Source organism: Microtus oregoni, unplaced genomic scaffold (assembly GCF_018167655.1).
Source record: "Microtus oregoni isolate MIOR12 unplaced genomic scaffold, Mior012 000001F_ref0000356, whole genome shotgun sequence".
Taxonomy (NCBI): Eukaryota; Metazoa; Chordata; class Mammalia; order Rodentia; family Cricetidae; genus Microtus; species Microtus oregoni.
Window position 1 is genome coordinate 83,412,869 of NW_024543060.1, and position 23,453 is coordinate 83,436,321.

Below are 23,453 nucleotides of genomic sequence, written 5' to 3' on the forward strand. Positions count from 1 at the left end.
TCTCTCATGAATCTCCCATGTGGTGCTCATCATCTTTCTATCCAAAGTTCTCTAACCAAGGTCAAAGACCAAGACCTTCCTGCTGACAAACACAACACAAACCCCAGTTTTCGTAGTTTGGTACTCAGGCAAAAATCCTTAGCCACACTTCTCTCTCGAGGTTCTCCATCAGTCTATCAGCAAAGCAGTCAGCTTTGCCTACAGTCATCTCTTCACTACCTGTACTGCTTCTGCTCCAGCTCAAATCACATTTCTTGTCTGAATGACAGTAATCTCCCAGCCAATTTCTATGCTTCTGCTAATGCTCTCCTCAGTCTCCTCACAACACAGCAGTACAGAAGTCCTGGGAAGACAGCTGGATCACAGCATTCTGTAGGGTTAAGACAGCCCCTTTAGGGGGCGGGGTTTGCCTCGGGCGAATGCCTGCCAATAAATGGGCGGGCGGAGAGGCGGAGAGGCCCTTTTTCCTTCCTACCTCCTGTGCCACGCGGGAACTTCGGTTCTGTAAGTTTATCATTAAAGTGTGAATATTGTTTAGTATCTGCATTGCATTTATTTACGCCGATACAGCATTCCTTTCCTTAGGGCCTCCCATTTTCTCAAAAAGACAAAAATAAAATTAAGACCTTAAAATTACCTATGAAGTTCTACATGTTCTGAGCCATGTAATCTCTGTGATCTTGTCCCTTTTAACTAATACTGCTCACTCCACTCCAAATTCTGAGATTTACCGTGATCTAAGGAGTTGTTAGCACACCTGATGCTCTTCTTCCTGATGTGCCTACATCCTCCCTTTCCAGACCTCTCATCTCACAGAAGCCTCCCCTAGAAACCCTAACACTTCCAACACTATGCATGCTTCCTGGCTCGGCCTTCCTTTTGTACAGGATGACAGCACTTAGTAACTTGAGCTTTGCTTATTCATCATGCCTATTGTTTGCCTCCCTCAGTGAGCATTCCATGATAGCAGACATTTTTGTGTGTTTCACTTACTGCCATAAATAGATACAGAATTAGTTCCTTGGCTGAGACTAGACATAATGATGTTCACTTATTGAACAAAAGAAGTGATAAATAAACCTAGTATTTTTATCTCTGTGTCTGACTCCTGTGTCAGAAGGAAAACTACATACTGCAGATATGACTTACTGTCCCCCACAGACACAAAATTCCTATGTACACACCACGAGGCTGTGCTTTCCAGAAGGTGGGCACTGTGATACTTCATGTTCAGTTGGGAGCAGGGCCTGACAGCCAGTGCTATACCACACCCAGTAATAGCCAACAAATGATAAACGGAGGAATAAATGAATACGAAAGGCAAATTCACTTCAAACATGTATCCTGCTTTTATATAACAAAATTAATTTCTCTTACCTTCTAGGCCATGTAATAATAGAATCTATATTAATTTAACCCAATCAATTATATTTTCTGTACCCATAATTTCAGTGTTCAGGCAATGTTAATTATATTACACAAGTACTAAATACTATGTGCATGAGTGTGCATGTTCATGTGTTTACACACGCATGTGGAGGCCAGAAAGCAACACTGGGAGTCTTCCTCTATTACTTTCTCCACTTCAGTTTGTGAGGCAGGATCTCTCTTGACTAATGACTAACAGGACAGCATGTTCCTCCTCTTCGCGCTGGGAGGGCGGGTGACTGCATGTTACCGTGCATAGCTTGTCACGTGGACAGCAGAGTACAGGTGACTGCACGCTACCATGCATAGCTTGTCACGTGGACAGCAGAGATATGAACTCAAGTTTTATGAGTTGCTCCAAGCTTGCACAGCCAGCACTTTACCAGCTGAGCCATTTCCCCATCTTTATATCTAACTAGCCCATTTAATAGATAAATCTAATATGTTTGAATAGTTTATGAATCACATAAAACAAATGTGCTTGCAATAAATTTCACCGTTTTGAACTGCTCTCACAGAAATCAGAAGTAAGGCTTTCCTGACCATCAAAAGCACTTGCATCGCAGTTCTACCACAACAAAGAATGCGGATCTCTTCCACTTTGGCTGACAAAGCTCAGGCTTACAGCACACTCACCTGGGCTTCTCGGAGTTTGGCTGTGGTGTTTTGCTGAAGAGCTTGCTGCTCTTGATGCTGCTGCTTTGATTTTTCTAACTGATGCTGCAGTTCGGTGGAATTTGTTACCTTTTCCTTCAACTTAGAAAATGTGGATGGTTAGTTGAGAACTGGAGACATAATGTGATCACCCATAAATAGCTGGCATTACGCCAATTCTCAAATCGGGAAAAAAAATTCAAACAATATGGGAAATAGTTTTAACGCAGTTTCTCATTGCTTATAGAATCTTAATTTCATCCTCTACCCATCCAATCTCATCCTAAAAAGAAAACAAATCTTTCTCCAGACTGGCATTAGTTCAGCATGGTAGTTCTGCATCCCTATATGTTAAAGCAATTAATACACAATTTATGTGTAATAATAATCTAAACCACAGTGTCTGCATTTCCTTTACTTTTAAAGACATTCTAGGAAGGAATCTAATCTACTACATTTAAAATATTACCTCTAAAACAAAAGCCTACAGCTGAATTAACAGATTTTAATCAGAGTATTTGTTCAATTCAAATAAAAGTCATGATTCAGTCATAGCATTTACTTTAACCACATAAGGCGCCACTTGAGCAACCATGACTTCCTCTGGGGTAACAGCCAACGAGATGGCGTGGAGGCATTTGTTTGTGGTACTAGAATTGAACTTAGGGCCTGATACAGCTAGGCAAGCTGTCCCATTGAGCTACACTACATGCCCTCTGGGGTTAATTACGAAAACTGAAGTCTTAAGTGTTTACATGTTAGGAAGCCGTTCTTCCTGGGTATGAGGAACACAGCAGCCTTGGGGAGGACCAGGCCAAGAAGGCTTCCTGACGAAAGCTAAAATGGACATTGTGCATTTCCATCAGGAGCTTTGAGGAACACAGTAACGATAAGACATAGTAAATTTAACATGTAGTGAATAAGTAGGATATTCTAACTGGGGAGAAAGAAAGGTTTCAACGGCAAATAACAACTATAGATAAAGTTCTTGACACAAAGCTGACTGTTACTATGCGTAAGCGGCATCAAGTCTAAAAATGCCCTAGTATCAATGCATTTACTGTGCTAGCTTACCTGCTCTTCTAACCGAGAGAGCTTGAGCTGTAAGTCAGCCACTTGCTGTTCTTTATCCATCAGCTTTTCACTGGAGAGCTGCCTCTGTTCCTTCAGCCTTCCATGCGCTTCCCCTAGTTGGCGCTCCGTCTCCAGAAGTCGGCTATGTAACTTTAAAAGAGAAGTGAAGCCCGCGTGTGTATGTACGTGTAAGCGCACACAGTGCCACCTACGTTACTACACTGTTTTCCACCAGTTAACTGCAGGCCACCATTTCATTTTACAGCCCTTCACACCTTATACTGCAGAATAACTTCAACTACAACTGAATTTTAATCACAAACTATAATAAATCACATAAAACTGTAAGCACTGCATATTTTGTGCCTATTTTATTTTCTCTTAAAAAGCACAGGAGACTCGAGCTGGAGAGACGGCTCTGCAGTTTAAGAGGACCTGGTTTGATTCCCAGCAGCAGTTCACCTGTAACTCCAGGTCTGTGGGATGTGACTCCCTCTTCTGGACGCTGCAGGTATCAGGCATGCATGTGCTAGCAAAACACCCACACACAATAAAGCTTCATCTCAAGCTTTTTAAGAATTCCTAAATAAAGAATAGTGAACAATCTGAACTGACTGTAACAGCTAAGACCCATACATCCCCTATACTGGGGACCATCTAAGCAATTTTTGTTAATTAATAAATGCTTCACAATGGTGTTATGTGAACGATACCTTTTTTTCCTTAAGGGAAATTAAAATGAAAAAGATCTAACATGACAGGTCGTAAAGCCAAACTGTGGAGGGGGCCATTTTTTTCTAGCATGAACAAATTACTATCACATGGTCATCAGAGTTGGTGAGAAACAGCACGAGGAGCTGAGGCTGCCGCGGTGCCTACCTGACTGACTTCCCCTTGCAGCTGCAGCCCATGCTGCTCCTTCTCTTCACGCTGCTGCTGCAGCTGCTTACACTCTGCCTTGAGATGCTGCTGCTTGCTCTCCACTTCCCGCAGCTCCTCTTTGAGCTTCTGAGCAGCCTCTGCCCTCTCATTGAGCTCTGCCTGGACCCTCTGCAGCGAGCCCTCAGAGGCAGCCAGCCTTGCCTGCAGCTGCTGACAGTCCAGGTCCTTCTGATGCAGGGCTGCCTGGACAGTCTTCCTACTCGCTGATTCTTCATTGTGTTTCTCCTCTAAGTGAGTGTAGTCCGCGTCTTTCTTCAGCAGCTTCTCATTCAAGTTCTGAAGGAGCAATTTAAAAATTTACCTTTTAATACTTTTTTACTGTTCCAGGTTCTCTATCTGGAATATATACATATATCAGTATTACAGTGTAAAACTGAAAATATTTTAGGAAAGAATTATGACATAACTTTATTACTAGTCATAATAATTGAAATATTACTGATAAGACAAAAAAAATTACCAAGAAAATACTGTCATAACCTGAAAGCATATATATTGTATTCTTTGGGAAAAATGGAACATGTTAATGTTCCTACTTAAGTTAAAAAGTTGAAACTAAGCCGGGCGGTGGTGGCGCACGCCTTTAATCCCAGCACTCGGGAGGCAGAGGCAGGCGGATCTCTGTGAGTTCGAGGCCAGCCTGGTCTACAAGAGCTAGTTCCAGGACAGGAACCAAAAGCTACGGAGAAACCCTGTCTCGAAAAATCAAAAAAAAAAAAAAAAAAAAAAGTTGAAACTACTTTTCCTTCAGTAAAAATTATTCCGAATACTAGGGAACTGCAATGCTCTGACGTGGGCTCTGCTGCTTCCTGGGCAGGGGCAGTTTCAGCGCAGCAGGGAGGCCGCGTGCCCTGCCAGTGTCTGATCCACTGCTGCCTTTTTGTCCCTTCTGATAAAGACCATTGTTTTTTTGAGTTACAAGCCAAAACGAATTCAAATTTCTTTCTGGGTTTCTCTGCCTCACACTTTATTTTACTTGAACTAGCAAAATAAACATAAAATACCACCGTCAATCACAGATCTGGATTAACCAACTTGAATTCAAAGACTGTTCTCAGTACTGCTGTTACAACTGACATGAACTATTTTTAAACAAGTAAATTAAGAACAATTTTAACTTACAGGCTCTGCCTCATCTGTCACTGGACACTGGACATTCGCTATGCACTGTGCAAGAAGGGACGGCGCAGGAATACGCACAACCTGACCCACCATAGCTTAGAGACTATTGTACAAATAAATTAGACAGTGTGTTTAAAAAAGCCTTTTAAACTAGGTAAAATAATTTGCAGACAGATCTAAAAGAACTGGGCATGTCATCAGTGGCAGCCAAACACCTTTTTAACATGCAGAAAGCTGAGTTTGAAAGCAGATAAACACCGGGAGAACTCACTGCATGGAACTGTGTTTCCATCACATATTTCCTACCCACATTCTCCCCAGCTCCTTCAAAGTCTTCCCTGCTCCCTTTCAAGTTCAGTCTCTTCTTTGCAGTGGGAATTCCTACCGCCCATAGCCTTTAAGTTGCCCACCCTCTTGGGTGTGGCCTCTTATACTATTTATGCCCGCCCTCTTGGGCGTGGCCTCTTATACTATTTATGCCGATGTAAAGTGCACGTCCGGCCTCTTTTCTAGCTGCTGGATTCGGCTGCTGTTCCCGGTTCCAGCAGAGGATTGTGATCTGTAAGTCTACCCCTAAATAAATAACCCTCTATTATTCTCAATTCTGACCTAGTATGGGATTTCTTTTAAATGTCCTTCTTCATCTAGCACCCACGTGGTTCCAAACTCTACACTTACCTGGTGGATCAGCTTAAAGGCCTAAACTGTCACAGCCCAGAAACTTTCCCACCCCCACTGGCTTGACTTTTTACCTACTAAGCGGTTTTTTGTAAAACCCCCACCACAGTGGAACTAACCGCCTGCTGCAACTTGGAAATTTCCCAAGTGCCACCCCCTATGTGGCATGTTCCCTGCTGCAACTTCTGGTTTATACTCCCAGCTCCTGAGTTCTGGGATTCTTGCTCCGTGTACAGAATTGATTTAATTGCTTTTAATCTGTCAAGCAATGCATATTTCTCAGTATCTAACCAGCACCAAGGCAGGGAAACCTAAGCAGCTCAGGACTATTCCTGGCACCAGGTTGTGCCTCTAGGCACGACTCTGCAACCACGACACCTGCTGGACAATAAAGATTATACATCTAAAACAATTTACCGGATTTCATAAGTTAGTTAATAAATCAATAAACTTGAAAGTTATATAATGGTAGACAACATTACCATTGAAACTTTTAGTAACTTTTTTGCTAAGACTATGGATTGTATTCTGCAAGGCTTATATGGTTATGGTGATACATCCATTTATTGGATATTGGGACTCAGTTTTTTTCTTCACATTATATCCTTAAGAAAATGGTTTCATAACAGAGCCAAGAATGTGGCACTTTTAGAAATGATGCAGTCTTTACAGACTAATAATGAACAGCTAGCTGACAGGATTAATACCATTGAAAATCAAAAGTTACCTGAAAAAATTAATACTATTGAAAAGCATAACATTAATTTGACAAATTGAATCCATGTCAGTTGATACTGAGAAATTATCTGAAAGACATCATACTGTTGAATTTGGCAATCAAAATTTGTTTACAGGTTATGATAGGCTAGCAGATAGAGTATCTCTCCAGGATGGCAATTTGCACGCTATCCAAATAATGTCCAAGGATGAGGTGTTATCTTTAAAAGGAAAACTTCAGACCTTGGAATCACATGTGCAGAATGAGAACCAGAGGCTAGGTGCCTCAGTTAAATTACTAGAAATATATACAGTCCAGGATATTCAGGCTTTACAAAAAGCAGTAGTAAAAAGATTCAAAACGACTGAGGAAATTATTGGAGCTGATGAGCCGGGAAAGAAGGTACAAGGACAGGATTTAATATACCAGTAGCTGCCAGAGATGACTTACCCAGGGTTTTAGCTTCCTATCCTGTAATATACACTGACAAAACATCAAGTTCTAAATACCCAAAAAGACCCAAAGAAGGTAGATGGATACCTATAGGAATGAATGATCTAAAAGAAATTAAGCAAGCTATCATAACTTATGGCTTGCATTCCACACTTGTTAGGGAGATGATAAAGACAGGATTCTAGTATTAAAGCGACACCACACGACTGACTTCAGTTAGTTTCAGCAGTCCTGGATGACTGGCCTCAACTGATGTATAAATGTTCTTTCAGAGAAGAGGCTAAAATTTTAGAACAACAGGGAAAAGCAAAAGGACTTGAGACTTCCCAAGATCAAATCCTTGGTGAAGGCACTTAGGCTGACCCACAGGCTCGAGCTCTTTGCGATGAACAAATCTTGTCCCTATACCACAAAGCAGCCTGGTACAGGAGCAACTAGATGCTTATCATATTGAAGAATCAACCAGCTCTTAGAATTCTCCTGTATTTGTTGTTAAAAAGAAATCTGGTAAATGGAGAATGGTGACAGATCTAAGAGCTGTCAACAAGGTAAGTCAACTTATGGGACCTCTACAATCTGTAATTCCTCTGCCCTCTCTATTGCCAAAAGGATGGCCTCTTATTTATTTAAAGATTGTTTTTTCATTATACCTTTACAAGAAAAGGATAAAGAAAAATTTGCCTTCCACAGTGTCTACTTATAATAACGGGTATTATCAATATATAGGGCATGAATGCATAAAACTTCCAAAAACCAAAAGTTAGTATTTAAAATGAACTACCTGTAATAAGTACCTAACTACAAAACACAAAGTATTTTTAAAAGGTGTACAACAAAGTTGAGTGTGGGTGGTGTGCACCTTTAATCTTACCACAGGCAAATCTCTGAGTTTGAGCACAGCCTGGACTACAGAGTGAGTTTCAGGACAGCCAGGGCTACATAGAGAAACCCTGCCCCACCCCCCGCAAAAAAGTGGACTATATTTGAGGAAGACAGCTATGCCAATCTCTGGCTTCAGTACATACCTACAAAGGCACACACATCTACACCTATGCACACACACAAAGATTCCTGGTATAATGGCACATGCCTATAATTTTAGCACTTGAGAGACTAATGCAGAATATTATGAGTTTGAGGCCAGCCTGGACTACGTGGCATGTTCTAGGACAGCATCAGCCACATAACAAGAACCTGCCTCAAAAATAAAACAAAAAGAAAAAACCTGACAGTTTTACACTTCCCAATTCCGAAACTTACTACAAAGCTAATAATCACACAGTGATGCTGGCATAAAGAGAAAGATGAGCGGAGCCGAGTGCCCAGAAATAGACATTCACATACATGGCTGCTATGGTCACAAGCTTTGTATCCCCTGCGATTCCAAAATCACATTTCAAATCCTAAGCCCCCAAGGGAAAGGTATTAGGAGATTTTATGTTTGAGAGGTTATTAGAGTTTAGACCAAAGCCTCATGAATGAGATTAGTGTCCTTATTAAAAAGAAAAAAAAAATAAAGGACTCAAAAGGATCCCTCGAAAAAAAAAAAGGATCCCTCGATCCTTCTCGTGCAAGGACACAGCAAGAAGGCACCATACCATCTATGGACCAGACAGCACAGTCTGCCAAGATGGAAGATCTTGTCCTAAATTTGATGTCCTAGAATAAATAACAGCGAAAAATCCATGTCTGCTAATTCTAAGTTCTTCGGTTTATGGTGCTGTTATAGGAGCTAAAACAGACTAAGGCAGCAATCAAATGACCACACAACAGGGGAAGGGGTCTTCAAGAAATGGCATCAGGAAAAGTGAGTACCCGCATGCAACAGGATGAAACCAGACTTTTGTCATATGTGTGCACAGGATTATCCCAAAGCTAAGACATACACATAACACCTAAGATAATAAAATTCTTAAATGAAATAGAGGCAAAAAAATTATGAAATTGAATTTGTCAGTAAATCTCTTCCATTTGTTACCTAAAGCATAAGCAAAAAAAAAAAAAGTAAAAGGGCAAAACCTAAACACATGTTGGTGAGGCTGTGATGAGAGCGTATGACCTGCAGATGGGAATGTAAAAGGACACACGCAATGCCAACTGAAATCAATATAGTAGTTCTTAAGAGGAAGGAAGGAAGGAAGGAAGGAAGGAAGGAAGGAAGGAAGGGAGGGCAGAAAATAAGGCTAGGATACAGCTCTGTGGTCAAATATTTATCTAATACTACATTCATGAGGACCTGGATTTGATTCCCATCATCACAAATACATATGTATCTGCATTCAGTCTATCCTCATCTTCTAACCTTTAGCCTTTCTCCTTGTCTTCATGTTATACTGCATCCCATGCACATACACACACATACACACATATGCACACACACAAACACACATGTATTATTGGCTAAATTCAACATATAAAAGGAAATGCAAGTTATAAAGGGGGATATAAAGATAATTGTGTTTCTAGTTCTAATTCTGTCATGGATAAAATGTTTGATATTGAACATATAAAGTTTAATATGAGACTCCACAGCTTACATTCTGAATGCTTATTCTAACTGTATAGTTTGTTCAGTTGTATGAACTTTGGGACTAACTGATTTTGATGTGTGATATTTTTATTCATTTGTAAGGTCTGTTTTTTAATAAACCTTATAAATGTGTATATGTAAGCACAGATATGTAATAGAATTACCATATGGCCCAGTACCTTGAAGACAGTGTTATAAATACATTTATACAGCCATGTTCTAAGCCATATTATTTATGATAACCAGAAAGATGAAAGCAACCCAAGTATCTATTGACAGACAAATGAATGTATAATATATCATCAAATTTAACCTGCAGTATCACTCAGTCATAGAGAGACATCAGGTACACAGATGAACCCTGCAGAGTATTATATTACACAGTGTCAGTTATAAAAACACAAATACTTATGAATTGACTCAGATAGGGGCCTAGGATTGTAAACGTCATAGAAAATACAAGAGAATGGTGGTTGCCTGGAGCTCAGAAAAGGGACAGTGGGGAATGTCCTTATTTTGCTATAAGACGCACTTTTGCAATATGAAGAGTTCTGAACGTTTATTACTAACAGAGAGAGAGAAATAGATATCTTGACCTGTGGTATAAATAAAACAGTGAAGATAAAATCTATTCACCACTATATGCGGCTTTAAAACTCTTACCTGGTTTTTTTGTGTTAATTCATTAATTGAACCTTTAAGTTTTTGTATTTCCTGAACATATACTGCAACTTCTTGGGGGCCTTTGGCAAGTTCAGTTCTTAGCTGGTTTATTGTAGCCTGAAAAGTAAAATGAAGATTAATGCAAACAAAATGGAGGTGCATGAAGATTTGAAGACAGTCTGCTTTCTCTCGCTGGTGCAGTTAAATTGAAGTAATACTTGAAACTTTTCTAATACCATTATTCTAATAAAACTATTCTAATACCATTAATACTCCTACCTAAAACGTTTTGCTTAAAATTAATTTTACAGCCAAGATGCATAAGTTCATTTATTTAATAATATATCAAGAGAAATGCTGGCATTTTATCTGCCTGAACTAACATCTAACTGCATTTTTAATTTCATGGTATTAAATCTATACTTTGAACTTCCCAAATTTAAAAAGGAAAAACAATTATGTCTAGAATTTCTCCAAGCTTCCACAGCAAAAACTTTTCATTTTAAGACACGCATATTCAAACATACAATATGGTTTGATTTGGGTGAATCACCTCTACGATTATATTGAGTGTATTTATCCAAACAAGCTACCATGACCTTATAGTCAAGTGTAACAGATGAAAAGAAAACTGTCTTAGTGAATTTAAACATTTTCATAACAAATCAATTAATGTTGATCGTTCAGATCGCTTGATCACTTAAAAACAGTTAAAAAAAAAGTCAGATGGGCAAATATCTTGGAAAGCCACACCTGTAATACACAAAAGCTCAAACATCAGAATGCTACTACAGGTGATATTAACAAATCAAGTTTGTATTTCTAATATTTCTTGTTGGTTCTACTTTATACATACTTAAAATTAGCAATTTCCATTGCATATGTTCTTTATAATGAAAAGACTTTATAATATGTGAGGGATATGGTTTGCTGAGGCAGTAATAGCTCTGCTCAGACCCTTCCATTGCTTTCTTACAAACCCAGAGTCCAGACTTATTTCCTGAAGTATTTTCAGTGTGCTGTATCTTCATTTAGAAAACAATGGTTTCAAATTTCAGAAGTTAATTAAGCACACTAATGACTATATTGCATGATTAAGCACTTGGATTTATTATGATAACCATAAATTAAGAAAACACATTTGGTTTAGAATGCTGTTTAAATGTGATCACTAAGAAAAACCATGTGGGAAGAGTATATACCAAAAGAAAGACATTAGCTGTAAGGAAATGGAGGGAAGGAGGATGCTATGAGACTTTCCCCTTCCCTAGTCCACAATATCAGGCATTTCTACCTTTTAAAAGGATAATGTTCTGATTTGGGGAAAATAATGATTAAAGAGAAATTCAAAGGACATAAATATGTTTTCTCTGCAGAGAGTACCACAGTTGTCACACCAAGGTCCTTCTCTGCCTGTGCTGACCTTCCTGCCATTTGAGAGCTCAAGCGCATCTGGGGTGCAGTTTAGCACCCGCTGCAGTCGGTCCAGGCTTTGCACGGGACTTCGTGTGGATTCCCACCACTATACTCTCCTTACTCAAGCCTCAAGATCTTCCTCAACAATTGTTTAATTGTTTGTAATGTAAAGGTTCTACTAAAAATACTGTGTTAAGTTCAGTAACATAGCATGAAGGAAAATAAAAATTCTGTTATTTTGACCAGACATTCTGCTAGTGCTAAAGAATTAAAATTATTGCTTAAATATTCTACTACTATCAAGAAATAATCATTTAAAAAGAATAAAAACTTGTTTGATTAACAAAATGAACATGTCTGTGAAGTTCTAAGATCGCAAATGACAAAAGGAAGTGACAGATGAAAATATCACCAAAATTCACAAGTCTCCGAAAGCACATTACCTCACATTTAAGCATCTCCATGAGAAAGCAGAAAAAAATAATAAAATGACGGATGAAAGATGGAAAGCAGTACTGACAAACATGCACACTGAGAACACAATAAAATGTCCAAACACACAAATGCTCTCAGACTAACACATTTAATATTAAAATGTACTCTTAAATAGCTATGTATAATTATAATCACACTTATTCCATACCTGCAGAAACATTTTTGCTCATAAAATTAGGATTCAAGTAGGATGATTTGGAATAAAATAAGATTCTTTAAAAATCACTTCCATTAAATATCACACCACATCTAAGATCATTGCAGCTTTCTTTGGTATTTACCTCAATGAAGGCTTTTAGGAATAATTTTAAATCCTTAAACATTTATTTCCAATATATAAAACAGCCAACCATTTATAAATACTTCAAATGCTTTAGAATGAAAAAATATACTTTCATAAACATAGACAAAAATTTGAGTTCATAAGGTATGTAAGTTTCAATAGAAATAAACCAAGGCATATATAATAATAATGCAATAATAGTAATAATGTATTTCAGATTACAGAGAGTCAATCCCAGGTAGAAAATATTTGATCTCTCTAATTTCCTTAATGGCTTTTTAATGTGCCTTTATTCTGACTTAAAGTAACCACATCTATACTTTTTCTAGTAAGTTTTTCATTAATATACTGTTATGGAATATTAACTGGGCAAAGATGTGTTGTACTTTTTGCTGCAGAATATTACTTTAACTATGTAAAGGTGTGTTACTTTTATTTATGATGGATTTGTATAATTATAAAAAGCTGATATAAAGAGCTGAATGCCAATAGCTGGGCAGAGAAAGGACAGACAGGGTTGGCAGGGAGAGAGAATAAAGAGAAAGAGGAATCTAAACTGGAGAAAAAAGAACATGATGAGAAGAATAGAAGGAGGGATGCGCCCAGGTGTTGCAGAATATTATTTTAAGGTGTGTTACTTTTGTTTATGCTGTGGAACATGTGTTTAATGATGTAAGTGTTGCTTTTGTTTTCACTGCATTTGTTTAACTCTGTGAAGCTGTGTTACATTGCTGTCTAAAGCACCTGATGGTCTAATAAAGCGTTGAAAGGCCACTAGTGAGGCCGAGAAAGGATAGGCGGGAATGGCAGCAGAGAGAATAAAAAGGAGAAATGTGGAGCAAGAAGAGGAACGAGTGAGAGAACAGAGAAAGGAGAATGCTACGGGCCAGCCACCCAGCTACACAGCCAGTCAGTCACCCAGCTATACAGTCACCCAGCTACACAGCTACACAGCCAGTCAGTCACCCAGCTATACAGTCACCCAGCTACACAGCTACACAACCAGTCAGTCACCCAGCTACACAGCTACACAGCTACACAGCCAGTCAGTCACCCAGCTATACAGTCATCCAGCTACACAGCTACACAACCAGTCAGTCACCCAGCTATACAGTCATCCAGCTACACAGCTACACAACCAGTCAGTCACCCAGCTATACAGTCACCCAGCTACACAGCTACACAGCTACACAGCCAGCCACAGAGTAACACACACACGAGATTGAGACCAGCCAGGGCTACACAGTAAGGTCCAGGTTAGCCTGGACTAGATTAAGATCCTGTCTCAAAATAAAAACAAACACCAAGCAAACAAAAGATTAGCAGCACAAAGTCCCTTATGAGGCAATTATGAGATGAAACGGAAGACAGGATGCTCCAGGAGGAAGGCTGGGCTTGAGGAACTCTGAGGTTCTCTATTTTAGGTATGTGTCCTGAAAGCAAGTTACACCTCATTGAACCTCACGTTCCTAACAGGTAAGACAGATGGAGTAACTTCATAGGATCAAATTAGATAGTTTAAAGCTAACACAGTATCGGAAATGACCTAGTGGGGCATGCAGACTCTAGTGGTGTCGAGAACCTCTGTCTGATGGCAGTTTCAGTCCAACTCTTCACATTACTAAGAAACCTGGCGTGCCTGGGCACCCCACTCACCACTATGTATCTGTGAACAAAGTCAATTAAATGTGAACTTGATTCTCTAAACGTACAGTTTAAGTGGGAAGTAACTTCTTCAATTAATCAAAAAGAATAAATGTTTTTCTAAATTTGTTTCAAAATGGCTGACATAGTTTTTGTAAAAACCTGAGCAAAGTTGAGTGCAAAGAACTAAATTATAAGTCATTTTTCTCCTCCTATTCCTCATTTTAAGTCTGTCTTCACGCAGACAGGGTCTCACTCTACAGCCCTGACTGATCTGAGCTCACTAGGTAGACTGGGCTGTCCTCACAGTCCGGGCGCCGCCTGTGCCTGCGTTCTGCGCTCAGGCATTTGCCGCAGCCACGTGCATCCCCTCCCCCAGTTCCAGTCTCCTCTCACCCAGGCACATTTTTCCTAGAAAACAATTTCATTGGTTCCTCAACTATCCCTGTCTACTTAAGGAAAAGGACTGGAGTCCACTCCAGATCTTTAACTGCAGTTATAACATTTTTGCCTTGAGGTATCTCTCTTTATTGCTTTCCAAATTATTTTAATTTAAATGAATAAAAGTACAAATTCACAAAAAAACCCTTAAATTTATAGTAATTCATAAATATTAGTCAGAACTACTTCCCATTATCAAGCTGTAGCATGTTCCTGTGTATATCTCTCAAATATAAATAAAAATTTCTTTTCTTTGCTAATATTCTTTTCGTTGTTGTTTTGGTTTTTTGAGACAGAGTTTCTTTGTGTGGACCTGGTTGTTCTGGAACTCTCTATAGACCAGGCTGGCCTGAATTCAGAGATCCACCTGTCTCTGATTCCTGAGATTAAAGGTGTGTGCCACCACTGTCCAGCTAGATTGGAATATTTTTTTTTAAAGATTTACTCTTATTTTTCGTGGATAAGTGTTTTGCCTACATGTATGTCTGGGCATTACGTGTGCCAGATGCCCTCAGAGGTTAGGAAGAGAACATCAGATCCTCTAGAAGTGAAGTTACAGAGACTCCTGAGTCACCATGTGGGTGCTGGGAAACAAATCCTGGTCCTGGTCCTCTGCAAGAGCGGTGTGTGCTTTAGATGCTGAGGCATCTCTCCAGTCCCAGTGAGAACACTGTATGTAGAGATTATTTCATCCATACCATTCAATGTCTATCAACTAGAAATAAGACTATTTAAAAAGAAATCTTTTCCCAGGGACCATGGTACACTCCTGACAACTCAGCTACTCAGGTGACCGAGTCTGACTTGAGCCTGGAGAGATCACATGTCAAAACAGTTTAAAAAAAGAAAAAAGAAAGAAAGAAAGAAAGAAAGAAAAGAAATTATTTCTAAATAGTTTTCCAAAACAAAATTGTTACTGTACTTGTAGAAAATGACATCTCGTTTGTTTTATCTTAATTTTGACCAAATTAAAAAAAGTCAATCATCAGTTACCATCTAGCCTTCAATATTTAACTATATATATATCATTTATTAGGTAAAATAGTGATCTATAATGTAAGCATTCCTCTCTGAGTGTTTTCATTACCTCTGAATTAGCATAGTCTGATTGTAACTTTTTGCATTCATCTTTGAGTTTTTCCGATTCTCTCTCGCGTTCCAAAGTCATATTATCCATTAGTGTTTGGACTTGGACCAGTTCTTTCTTTAGCACAGCAACATCTTCTATGCCAGGTCTCTGAAGCTGTGAAACCATATAATATACATTTTAGAATAACTCACTAAAAAGAAATCAAAATAAAAACAATCATTATGAACAACTTTATCAAACAATGATACCTTCCGCCAATAAGTTGGCCCCCGCTTTCCATTCCATTTAACAGAATCATCAAGCTGCACTCTAGCAAATGAACAAGTATCCTGACCATCCCACATTTGCTTTCCTCCACAGACTGTGCATATTAATCAATGACTGGATAAATGGAACATGACAATGATAATAAAGATAGCTACTGGTGGAGCTCCTGCCCAGCATGGAGCCATGGGGACAACCCTGTGCACTGCTATCACAACAGTTTAAATGAAGAAGAAGAGACAGACGTAAGCCTGTTTAGGGTTTCTAGCTGATTGCTTGTGGTGCAATAAATAATTCATCCATGTGTTTACTGAGTGCTATATAAAGATGCCAAAGACAGGTCCAAGGTTGCAAAGCCCTAGGAGAGCACTGAGCCATGGACACTGTCATGGTACCAAGACAAATACAGTCATGGAAGGAATATGGCAACTTGAATTTTATACTTGTAGAATTTGAAATGAAAGCAAGAAATCAAACTGGATGCAATCCTAAAACCAGCTGGATTTATAAAATTGAAGTGTGAGGAAACATCTAATATGGAGACATAAGCCTTTAGTCCCGGCACTCGGGGAGCAGAGACAAGAGGATCTCCATGAGTCGGAGGCCAGCCTTGTCTACACGGCAAGTTCTAGGCCAGCCACGGCTGCATAGTGAGATCCTGTCTCAAATACAACAAAGACGGCATAGTGAGGAAAGGACAGCAGCAGGGATGCGGATGCAGGAGATGCTTAAGGAAGAGAACAGTTACATTTGGACAGAAACAATAATGGGTAAAGGAGTTCAAAGACACAGCTTCATAACAACTGTTTTCTTTTTAAAACATATACTGTACATATGTAGGTAGAAGGGTATAAGGAAATTCTTATTGCCTCCAGTTCATTAAACTATTTTCTAGACATTTCTTCCCTTGGATATTCAACTCAAAGCTTTATATATCTAGGCACGCACTCTATCGCCTAACTGTAAGCCCAGCATCATATAGATGGCATTTTAATTAGGAAGCTATAACTAACAAGGTAATAAATGTTCCTAAATTACCAGCTCGGTTTTCAGATCTTGAATGACAGCTGTCTGCCTGCTTAGCTCTTCTGTCGTATATGTCAGCTTCTGCTCAGCAGCGTCCCGCAGACTCTTCTCCTCATCATATTTTGACTTTATATCTAGTTAAAGATCACAACACAAATATTAGTTTCATAATATTAACTCTGAAGGTGATCTTTTAAATTCCCACATATTAATCTATAAACTTTAACATACTTAAGTCCAATTTGCATTCCTTAAGTACCGACAAATATTCCCAAAAGTATGATGTTAAATTCTACCAAATACTATACTATGCATTTTATGTACATACATGCAATATTTTACAAACAGCACATAATTTTTAAAAATACAGAGCAAATAATTGATAGCATAACCAAGCATTAAATTTAAAGATTATATGATCAATTTCTTTAAAATGTTACTTTTTAATTATCAAACATATCAAAAAAGAAAATTTATCTTCTTTAAATTTCAAGAAGAATCTATCAAAAAATTGAAGGACAAACAAAATAATTTACACATAAACTCATATTATCAAACTCTATTTATCACTTCCATAGTCCACAACAAATGTTTCACTACACTTAAAATATTCAATGGTTTTTCTGGGGCATATGATAAGGAGATGGTAGTAAGGATTATTTATTGGCTAAAAAAAAAATCAGATTTAATATACCTGCAATTTCAGTAGCAAGTTGGGCTGCTTTCTGTTCAAATAAATCTTTCATCTGCTTAATATTAAAATTTTCTGTTTGGGCTTCTTCTAATTGTTGTTCTAAAGACTGTAGCTCTAAAAAAGACCACAGCAATGTGTTAAATGTAATGTCAGTTACATATGCTAAATTTTCAGTACTTATATCATAATCATGTAGTGATAAAGACAATCAATATAAATCCAATTATAATTTTATAAGAATATTTTCACATTTCAAAATATTGAGCATATGCAATTCATTTAGAGTACAAGTAAAAAACTATTTATAAATGAAAAAATAATTAGGATAGCCTCTAATATCTATAAATATTTGTTAGAAGTTTGCTTTTGCTTTTTTAAAATTAAGATCTTACTTTCCAGCTAAAGGATAAAGTGGAACCTCAGCCTCCCAGTGCTAGGATTACAGACATGTACCATCACACCCACTTTAAAATATATTATGTTCTTCAGACAAAGGCAGAAAGTGAATCTTCAAGTAACTAAGAACAATGATGGCCTTAAAACTTATTAATCAAAATGTGCAGTCAAGGCCTATTACTATGACTTCATTCTTCCTTAAACCCTTAACTAGAACAGGTAATCTCTGCGTCTAACCTGGACTGTTCTCTGAGCATCCATCCACTACTAACACTTCATTCTTCCATAAACCCTTAACTAGAACAGGTAATCTCTGTGTCTAACCTGGACTGTTCTCTGAGCATCCATCCACTACTAACACTTCATTCTTATATAAACCCTTAACTAGAACAGGTAATCTCTGTGTCTAACCTGGACTGTTCTCTGAACATCCATCCACTACTAACACTTCATTCTTATATAAACCCTTAACTAGAACAGGTAATCTCTGTGTCTAACCTCGACTGTTCTCTGAGCATCCATCCACCACTAACACTTCATTCTTACATAAACCCTTAACTAGAACAGGTAATCTCTGTGTCTAACCTCGACTGTTCTCTGAACATCCATCCACTTAAAAGCAGCTATCAAGACACTAATCTCATCAGTTACTTCAAGAGGTACAGACATATTCCCAGTATAAACTTGAATTTTTTTAAGCAATCATACTGTAGTCAAATACCAGTTTATCCATAACTTCAGAATATAATGAACTAGTTAACTGACTAAATTATGACACAGCTATCTAAACCTAAAGCATAAACAATATTTTTACTGTTTTATAAACATCGAGTATAAGTATAAACAAAATTCCTTTACCAGGTATTAAATAAAAAGCAGGATGAGAAGGAAGAAAAAGACAACTGAAAAAAAGTCTTAATTACCTGCTGATGAATCAGTCACCAATCCATCAGGTTTGGCCTCCTTAATTAAAACAGAACACACAAATCAACACCACACAATTGCCATGTCTGTCAAGGTAAGCAGCGGGATTGGGGTAAAACTCAGATCTGGTAGTTCTTCTACTTTCGGATCTATACGGTGCCATTAGAGGGCGAGCATGGCTTCACTGCAGTTGGCCAGCCCCAAGAACTTTTCATGTTTGTATATAACTATCTAGTGTTGTGCATTAGGTGACATGCAGAATTTCATAAATTCAGTAGGAAATGAATAACAGACCTCCCCCCACCTCCAGAACGCAGTGTTCTCTCTCTCACCTTCCATATGTAAGCTACTAGCATCCGTTGCTAGCCTGCAAATACACAAGCCTAACCGTGTGACCGGGTCACACTCGCTTAGCCTTTTAGTCTTGCCCACCAAGGCCGGAAGCACTATCAGAAAGAGCCCCTGTCCATCAGGAAGGGGCCCCGGTCATTACTGCTGTCTTTGGAAAGTGTCATTCTTAGGAAACTACTCATAAAGTATACCTCAAAGTTTAATGAGATTTTCCTTACCATGGAACTTGATTCTACGACCATTGAGAAATTATTAAAAGACTTTAATAATTGTGGTATTCACTACATGGCTAATGTTCATCTATTGAGTGTATTCCCTGTGAGATTTGTTCGAAGTATTCTCTCTTTTAAGCACTGTGAACTTAAAGGGAAAAATACACTGTGATTTAAGAGATTATTGCCCCAATCATACCCTATCAGCACACAAAACACCTAGAATAATTCAAAGTTAATAACTTTATAGGTGCCATCAACTATCACAACCAAAGAGGGTGTGTGTCAGGTTTGGGGGCGGCAATTTGACACGGGAGCACAGGTCAGTGCTACAGACTTGCAGAGCATAAAAGGCCCCTGAGCTCCATCCCCAGCACTTTAAATTTTTAATTAAAGATAATTTTTTTTCAGGATCATCAATCAGCTGTAAAAGAGAAATAAAGGGCTAACATGATTGCTCATTGGGTGAAGACACCTGTCACTTAAGACCGGAAATCAATTTCCAGAACCCAAGAAAAGAAATCTACTCTCACAAGTTGCTAACTGACCTCCATATGTAAGAAGGTACCCACATGTATATATGTATGCACACACACAAACTAAATAAATGTAAAACATAGAAATAAAGACTTTAGCCCTTAGAAAACCTGGCATGGTGGTACATGCCTTTCATCCCAACAGAGGCAGACACTGAGAGTTTGAGGCTAGCTTGGTCTGCATAGTGAGTTCCAGGAAAACCAGAGCTTGTCTCAAAAACAAACAAACAAACACTAGAAAACAAACAGCAGAAAAGATTGTAACCCTTAAGGTTAAAGTCATCCTGGAACTGGAAACAAAAATTAATATCACTTACATTGTTTTCCTAGTTTATCCTCAAAGAATAAAGGATTTCCCAATAAACAAGATCCTAAGTTTTACTACACACTAGATTTAGACCTATTGGCTGCCAATAATAATCAATATTTGAAATGTATCTGCTTCCAAATGAAAGTCACTGAAAGGCAAGTTAGAACTTACAGTAGTGAGGATTTATATAGATTTATGAAATATGACTCACTGGTACAGGCCTATAATCCCAGCACTCTGGAGATGGAGGAGTTTAAGGCTAGTCTCAGCTGGGCTAAATGACTGAGACCTTGTTTAACACACAGGCACACACACAATCTCTAATGCAGGAGTTTCCATGTTAGATAGGCCAGTGAACTATAAATAATTGACTAACACTGAAGTCTTTGAACAGAAATAAGACTGCTATCTTTTTATTCACGGAGTGGCGTCTACCTTTGTCAATCCAGACAGTAATTCTTGGCACAAAGATTGAAGAAGAAAAGTCCTAACTGAAAGCTACAGTGTGCTGAGATAAGACGTAAGCAGACTACTAATTACTTTATAAAGGCTGTTGAGAGGCATCTACTTTATTTTTAAAAAACAGGCTATCTCTGGATTTATAAAAATTCATTATTCTTTTTCCAAAATATAACTGATAGAAATTTTTCATAAAATCACATTTTGATAATGTACCTAGAACCCACAGATAATCCCCTATCAACATTTTTTCATTAAGAATTTATATGCAGATAAACCTGTACAGAATACAACAGTTCCATACCACGTATCATTTCAGTCGACAGCTGACTGTGTGAAAGAAAAACGGAGCTGAACCTTTTCTAGGGCCCAGTGACAGAGCAACATCCTGGTGACGTGACTGCCCAAGCTGGCTTGGGATCCTGGTAAAGCAAACCTACCGCGCTATCACTGGCATACGATTATGTGTAGTACTTAAGATTTGATAATTTTACAAGCCACTGTGGCTAGTATATGGGTTCATTATATTTTGTTGGTATTTCAGAATATATTGTCTAATCAAAACAAAGTTTAGAGTGAAAAATCACCATGCAAGTTCTGATGGACATTCCCAGAAGACAGCCTTGTTATCACAAGAAATGGGAACTCCACTGTTACTGTCGACTGCACTTCCAGTGAGACGAGACGTGAAAGTAGAGGCCTGTATTTTGATTTGAGCTAATGTTTTTAGCCATTTAAGTATATTGTCAGAAAAATAGAATAACATAGCTTGATATTTTAAAAACTGCTAACTGCTTCTTTTTTAAAGCAGTTTATATGGCTTTAGGTAGATGGATGGGTAGATGGGTAGATATAGACAGACAGACATGTTTTTAAATTATATAATGCATGAGCACATGTGTGCAGAATCGGGCACTGGATCCCCTGGACCAGGAGTCACAGGCACTTGTGAGCTGCCTAATGCGGATGCTAGGAACTGAACCTGGATCCTCTACAAATGCACCAGGCACATCTAATTGCTGAGCCATCTCCACACACACACACACACACACACACACACACACACACACACACTCACACACTTCTTGACACCTTTTTGAGTCAGGGTATTGCTATATACCTTAGGCTGTCCTTGAACTTATTCTCTGTCCGGCCTCAGCCTTCCAAGTACTGGGATTACAGACATGCACTATCACACATGACATAACAAATTCTTAAGGAAAATGTTTAAGATGCTTTATCTTTACCCCCATATTTGCTTCCATTCATTAGAATTATACAGACTATCCAACAGACTGTTAAACAAGGAAATAGGAAGTCATTTACATCAAGACCCTTACAAAAGAATGTAATACTTAGTTTTCAAAAGTGAAAATAAACAATAAACATGCTTCAAGAATTTAAAATGCAATTACTTGCTGCTGTAGCCCTTGATATTTTTCTAATTCTTTCTTTAATTCTTCTGAGTACCATTTTTCTTCCTAATAAAAAAGATTTTAATTAGTAAATGTGAAAACAGTTTTTAATCTGAAACTTTGAAAATAAACAAGCGTTTCCAGGTTTCTTACCTTGAGGGAGGCCTGTAGGTCTTGGACCTCTTGTCTGAGTAGTGTTATGTCATCTCTGCAGGTGCACGGGAGAGAGGAAACAGCCTCTTTTACAAGCCCCACAGGCAACCAGCACCTACCTATTAATGTCGTAGCTTTCTCGAGTCTTTAGAAACACTGAAAGCTTTATGTATGAAAGCCTTCATAAAAATAATTTTATTCTTAAAGCACATAAATCACGATCAGAAACAAACTCTCTTCTGCTTGTTTACCAACAATAGCATGAGCGGCTTCCTAAGGCAGTTGTCAGCAGGACTCTGGATGTGCAGGCTGGCCTGGCCGGGCTCTCCCCTCATTCACTTGGCTGCTGCAACACTGACTTGCTTCTGCTCCTTCTCCCATTCTGCTACTCTCACCTAAGACTCAAACTGACAACAAGGCAAGCAAGATGGGCTAGAAATGGGAGGAAGGCTATGCTAAATAAGGATGGCTGTTGGGGACTGTCGACCCCCAGACCCTGAATTTCCTGTAAACAACTTGTTTTCCTGTGCTTGCAGCTGCAAGTTAGGTCATGACCATTGGTCAAGGATTCCTATATAAGCTGCCCTGAAACACAGTAAAGTTGGCATTCTTAATTCCAGGGGGCATTCTTGGCGGTCTTGTTTCCAGAGTGACCCATGTCTCTGTCTCTGTGTGTCTGTGTGTGTGTTTCAATCTCCAGCCCCTTATCAGATATGCAAACCATAGCACATAGTACGCAGAGCAGAGTTTGTGCTAGTTAAATTAAGCAATATGAGTAATAAGAGTTTGTGTTACAGACGGCTTTAAATTAAGTAATATGAAGACATTACAATTTTCAGGAAGTAATAAATCTTATAACACGTGCACATTCTGTGACAATATTCCGTTTCAAAACTAGTATACTGTACCGTGTCAAAGCAAGATTGGCCTCTCCACCAAGGCCCGAGTCATTACCGGCATCGTGAACTGCCTGATAGTGTTTAAAAAGTTCATCAGCAGAGCCAAGAGATTTCATACACTGGGGACATATAAAACCCTATAAAAATAAGCACAAAAAAAGATTTTAAAATATTTCATTTTGA

At 38.5% G+C, this 23,453-nt stretch overlaps 1 protein-coding gene across 2 annotated transcripts in view; it reads right to left on the reverse strand.

The window, feature by feature from the left end:
• Window positions 1-23,453, reverse strand: part of Eea1 (early endosome antigen 1) — a 94,322-nt gene that overhangs the window by 36,953 nt on the left and 33,916 nt on the right. For both annotated transcript variants that reach the window (XM_041666936.1, XM_041666942.1), the window contains 11 exons: window positions 23,280-23,407; window positions 22,372-22,426; window positions 22,219-22,284; window positions 18,935-18,974; window positions 17,616-17,729; window positions 16,934-17,055; window positions 15,629-15,784; window positions 10,263-10,379; window positions 4,036-4,374; window positions 3,157-3,306; window positions 2,065-2,184 (listed from right to left, as the gene is read on the reverse strand). In XM_041666936.1, the coding sequence (XP_041522870.1) occupies window positions 2,065-2,184; window positions 3,157-3,306; window positions 4,036-4,374; window positions 10,263-10,379; window positions 15,629-15,784; window positions 16,934-17,055; window positions 17,616-17,729; window positions 18,935-18,974; window positions 22,219-22,284; window positions 22,372-22,426; window positions 23,280-23,407 (1,407 nt within the window). The remainder of the gene's footprint in view (window positions 1-2,064; window positions 2,185-3,156; window positions 3,307-4,035; window positions 4,375-10,262; window positions 10,380-15,628; window positions 15,785-16,933; window positions 17,056-17,615; window positions 17,730-18,934; window positions 18,975-22,218; window positions 22,285-22,371; window positions 22,427-23,279; window positions 23,408-23,453) is intronic.